The sequence below is a fragment of the Mandrillus leucophaeus genome, unplaced genomic scaffold (genome assembly GCF_000951045.1).
Source record: "Mandrillus leucophaeus isolate KB7577 unplaced genomic scaffold, Mleu.le_1.0 Scaffold200, whole genome shotgun sequence".
Lineage (NCBI taxonomy): Eukaryota > Metazoa > Chordata > Mammalia > Primates > Cercopithecidae > Mandrillus > Mandrillus leucophaeus.
In genome coordinates this window covers 941239-946363 of record NW_012102033.1, presented here as the reverse complement: position 1 = coordinate 946363, position 5125 = coordinate 941239, and the positions used below count along the sequence as shown (strand labels likewise).

General features: G+C 51.0%; 1 protein-coding gene across 1 annotated transcript in view; it reads right to left on the bottom strand.

The window, feature by feature from the left end:
• Positions 1-5125, bottom strand: part of RASIP1 (Ras interacting protein 1) — a 25134-nt gene that overhangs the window by 3635 nt on the left and 16374 nt on the right. Inside the window, exons 4-9 of the mRNA XM_011979400.1 lie at positions 5045-5125; positions 3521-3558; positions 3132-3283; positions 2910-3013; positions 862-1105; positions 484-656 (exon numbers count right to left, since the gene is read on the bottom strand). Of these exons, the coding sequence (XP_011834790.1) occupies positions 484-656; positions 862-1105; positions 2910-3013; positions 3132-3283; positions 3521-3558; positions 5045-5125 (792 nt within the window). The remainder of the gene's footprint in view (positions 1-483; positions 657-861; positions 1106-2909; positions 3014-3131; positions 3284-3520; positions 3559-5044) is intronic.

Below are 5125 nucleotides of genomic sequence, written 5' to 3'. Positions count from 1 at the left end.
GAGCACAGTGGCGCCATCTTGGCTCATTACAAGCTCCGCCTCCCGGGTTCACGCTATTCTGCTGCCTCAGCCTCCCAAGGAGCTGGGACTACAGGAGCCCGCCACCACGCCTGGCTAATTTTTTGTATTTTTTTTTAGTAGAGACCGGGTTTCACCGTGTTAGCCAGGATGGTCTTGATCTCCTGACCTCGTGATCCGCCCGCCTCGGCCTCCCATAGTGCTGGGATTACAGGCGTGAGTCACCGTGCCTGGCCCAGGCCTGGAAGCCATTTTTAGTAAGTTCCACCAGGATTCAGACACAGCCGAGTTTGGTCATTGTTGGTGCTGGCTTCCTTCTACCTGCCAATGTGTTACCCACAGTGTCTGAGCTGGGGATGGCATGGGGTTCAAGGGGAGCTCCAACGGTGAGCTGAATACAGAAGGTGGCTGAGGGGGGTTGAGGAGTCAGAGGTCAGGGGTCAGGTACAGCTGACCAGCAGTCACCTTGAGCAGGGAAGTGCGGGGCACACAGAGCAGGTTCACAGCCATGGAGAGTTTCCGGAAGAACTCAGTGGCAATGTCGCCCAGCCCAGCTCCCTGTAGCCAGTCCAAGACAAGGTCCAGGTTGGTTCGGATTTGAACAGCTCGGGACCACTGATAGAAAGGCCGGCCTTGACCTGTGGGCATTAAAGGTATGAGGAAGTTGGTTAGCTGGACTCTGTGCTCCTGCCTCCCAGACTGTTCCTATCCTTCAGCCTGGGATCTGGAGCTTGTTCTCCAGGGTACCCAAAGGTGAGGCTTGAGCCCGTGGTGTGTCTAATTTGACCTGAGTCTCAGTGGTTCCCATCTTTGCCTCCCTGACAGCTCCCAGCCAACCTTCACCTCGTTCCATCAGCGAGTTGAGAAGGGATGCATTGGAGAAGAAGAACAAGTAGCCAAAAGTCTGAGACACGAGGTCAGGGTGCAGCTCGCACTGGCTGGTCAGCTCCAAGGCGGCCTGGAACACGCCCAGGGTAGGTCTCAACCCTGGAGGCATGGCCTCCAGCTCCGCGCCAGGCCCCGGCAGCTCTGCCCCAGCTGTGAAAGGGTTACTATCCAGGAGAGCAGGCAGAGTTGAATACAGAGTCTGAGGAAATAGAGAAGGGGAAACAAGTGATTGGACTACAACTCCCAGGAAGCTTCAGGGTAATAGAGCATGAAGATAATGGGGAGCTCCACCAAGGTCTCCTGGGAGTTGTAGTCCATTCTACAGTCAACACCCAAAGGGTCTCCATGAGCAAATCCCTACTTGGTGGAAGGGTATATAAGTTTCTTGAGTATTTTAAGATCACCTCTTGTGCATTGTGGGACTTGTAGTTCTCAGCAGAGACAGCTCAAGGAGGACAAAGGATACTGGACAAAGAGTTCCCTTTCAGTCAAAGAATTATTCATCCCAAATTCCCCAAGGAAAGAAAAAGAATGGAGAATCAGGAAGTGGGAGTGGGATGGCAGTTTGCCAGTGGAAAGTGAGATCAGGCCAAGGACAGGAAATGAGGTCAGAAACAGAAGAAATGAAAGCACACTTGGCAGGAATGTACAGGAAGTGAAGGAGGAAAGGGCTTCACAATCTAGGCTGCTAGAGGAACTTAGAGACTGATAGTCATCTGTCCCAAAAGATCCTCTCTCATTCTTGCAGATAGGGCATCAGGCACACCATAAGCCGGAAACCCTAAGAATGCCACGAAGCGGTATTAGGTCAAGGGTAGTGGTGGGGAGACTGGGGCAGAAAGCAGGCCCTTCCAGGAAGGGCACTCAGAGACAAAGATCTGTGGTTCTGAAAGGGAAGTGAATTCAGAACTGTAGGAAGTGAGGTCAGCAAGCGAAGGAAGTGGGGCCTGATGAAAGAGGATCTTCAGTTTAAATCAGTTCCTGGCACTATTTGATCTCTAGCTATCTATCAATCATTTATCTATCTATTATATATAAAACTTAACAGTGACTGAAGAGTAGACTTAGAAAATGGGAGATTCAGAAGGTGGTAATGGTGACTGTTACCAAGTAGTGAGGTCAGCCTGTCAAAAGTGGTGATTACTACTTTTTTTTTTTTTTTTTTTTTTTTTTTTGAGATGGAGTCTCACTCTGTCGCCTAGGCTGGAGTGCAGTGGTGCAATCTCAGCTCGCTGCAACCTCTGCCTCCTGGGTTCAAGCGATTCTTCTGCCTCAGTCTCCTGAGTAGCTGGGATTACAGGCATCACCGAGCTAATTTTTGTATTTTTAGTAGAAACGGGGTTTCACCATGTTGGTCAGTCTGGTCTCAAACTCCTGACCTCGTGATCTACCCACCTTGGCCTCCCAAAGTGCTGGGATTACACGCGTGAGCCACTGCGCCTGGCTTTATTTTATTTTTTTGAGACGGAGTCTTGCTCCATCTGCCAGGCTGGAGTGCAGTGGCATGAAGTAATCTTGGCTCACTGCAACATCCGCCTCTCAGGTTCAAGTGATTGTTGTGCCTCAGCCTCTCCAATAGCTGGAATTACAGGCGCAGGCCACCACGCGTGGCTAATTTTGTATTTTTAGTAGAGATGGAGTTTCACCATGTTGTCCAGGCTGGTCTCAAACTCCTGACCTCAAGTGATCCACACACCTCGACCTCCCAAAGTGCCGGGATTACAGATGTGAACCACCACATTTGCCCAGGTGATGATTACAAAGGAAAAGAAGCCAGAAAGGCAGGAAGTGATGTAAGATCAAACAAGTGGTGTCAGAACAGCAAAGTCCTTGGGTGAGATGGGATGTCATGTCAGAGAAGCAGAAAATCTTGGTCAAATAGTGACATCAGAGCCACACAGTGTAGTTCAAACAAGAAGTGATGTTACCACAAACAGGAAGTGATGTTAAGTGAAACAGGAAGTGACGCTATGTCAAACAGGAAGTAAGAGGCAAGGGCCAACCTTGGTGAGGTAGTAGACAGACTGCTGGAAGGTACACATGATGACCTCATCCAGGAGGGCCATGGCCTCATCACATAATTCCAAGTCATTGCAGAGCTGTGGGTCTGAGGACAGGCTTGGGGTTAAGAGGGAGAACCAGAAGTTGGCAGCCAGGAGCCCAGGTTCCCAGGTGCAGGGCATGATGGGAAACTTGGACAAGCCTGAACCTGGGTCAGAGCTCACCCTCTTGGTCAGCCTCCTTCTCCATTTCCAGCACCTTCTCCTGCACAAAGCTAAGCAGCTCCGTGGTATTGGCCATCCACAGCATGAGTGGCCGCAGCTCCACAGACACAGCTTCAGGAGTCAGGGGCACCTCGGGGACCCCCTCAGGGTGGCTTGAAAAAGAGGAAGGAATTTGTGATCCCTGCCCAACCCTCATCATAGTTTACAAACCCCAAGATATCTAAGTCTAAGTGGGAGACCAAGACCAACCCCCATGGCACAGCTGGAAAAGTTGAGTGCCAGGGAGAAGCAGAAACTTGGACTGAGACATGCATGGGGTGAACACAGAACTGGACGCAAAACCCAACCCCTGCATCCCCCCAGGCCGCTCTGCTCAGAATTTCTCTTACTTTTCTGGCTGACGGTCTCCAATTTCCTTAATCTTTTCCTGTGGAACAGTAAGATCAGAATCAAGGTGAGGGGGATCCACTGAGGGGCTTATGAGTTAATACCCTGTTTTTTCTAGAAGCACAATTCTCATAGAGACTGATCCTAGTTTTCTTAGAGATGGAGTCTCACTGTGTTGCCCCAGGTGGTCTCCAGCTCCTGAGCTCAAATGATCCTCCTACCTTGGCCTTCCAAAGCAGTAGGATTACAGTGTGAGCCACTGCAACTGGCCGTTACTCTTCATACGGATTCTTTTTTTCTTTTTTTGAGATGGAGTTTCCCTGTTGTTTCCCAGGCTGCGGTGCAATGGCTTAATTTCAGCTCACTGCAACCTCTGCCTCCCAGGTTCAAGCGATTCTCCTGCCTCAGCCTCCCAAGTTGCTGGGATTACAAGCATGTGCCACCACGCCCGGCTAATTTTTTGTATTTTTAATAGAGACAGGGTTAGGGTTTCACCATGTTAACCAGGATGGTCTTGATCCCCCAACTTCAGGTGATCTGCCCACTTCGGCCTCCCAAAGTGCTGGGATTACAGGCATGAGCCACCACACCCAGCTCTTCAGACAAATGCTAATCCCACAAGCTTTAGAATGGTATCTCCTGACTTTTTAAAACACACACACTCTATAATTATGAGTGGTGTAGCTCCTTCAGGTCCTCTTCTCCAATTTTTACCCTCAAGAAACTCCTTAAACCTCTCTGGTTAGGCCCTAGCTGAATAGAATGGAACGTGTCCCCCACTCTGAATGGTTTCTTTCTGGAACTTCCATCTGTAGGTCCAGTGGCTTTGTGCTTCCTCGCCTCCAAGAATGAATTTGCTCACTACTATCCAAACTCCGAGCCCAATGGGCTGCAGTGAATTCTCACATTGACCTCTCCCAACTTCTCATCCAGTGGGATCTCTCCCCCACCATCTCCCATAATGGCTTCTTCCTAAGGTGAGTTCATGCTTAGGTGAGTTCTCCTAAGGCCAGTTTGGGCTTCCCTTTAAGTGCAGTGGATCTACAACTCCCAGCGTTCTATGGGGGGCCCCTTACTATTTAATAACCCCAAAATGCTGGGTGTGGTGGCTCACACCTGTAATCCCAGCGCTTTGGGAGGCCAAGGCGGGTGAACCACGAGGTCAGGAGTTCCAGACAAGCCTGGCCAACATGGTGAAACCCCGGCTCTTCTAAAAATACAAAAAATTAGCCGGGCGTGCTGGCAGGCGCCTGTAATCCCAGCTACTCGGGAGGCTGAGGCAGGAGAATCATTTGAACCCAGGAGGGGGAGGTTGCAGTGAGCCAAGACCGCCACTGCACTCCAACCTGGGCAACAGAGCGAGACTCCGTCTCAAAAACAAAAAAAAACCCAAATCCTTCCTGAGGCATCATGGGAACAGTGGTTTCATCCAGCCCCGCTATGAAAAGGGTTGAAGGTGGGGAGGGGAGGCTGGAGAAGGGACTTGGGGCGCTGGGGGGGCTGGATGGGGATTGGGGGGCGCTCACCCAGACGGCCTCCTTGATGAGCCGGGCCAGGCGACCCAGCAGTCGCGGCAGGTGGCCCAGCTCCAGCTCACGGGCGGAATG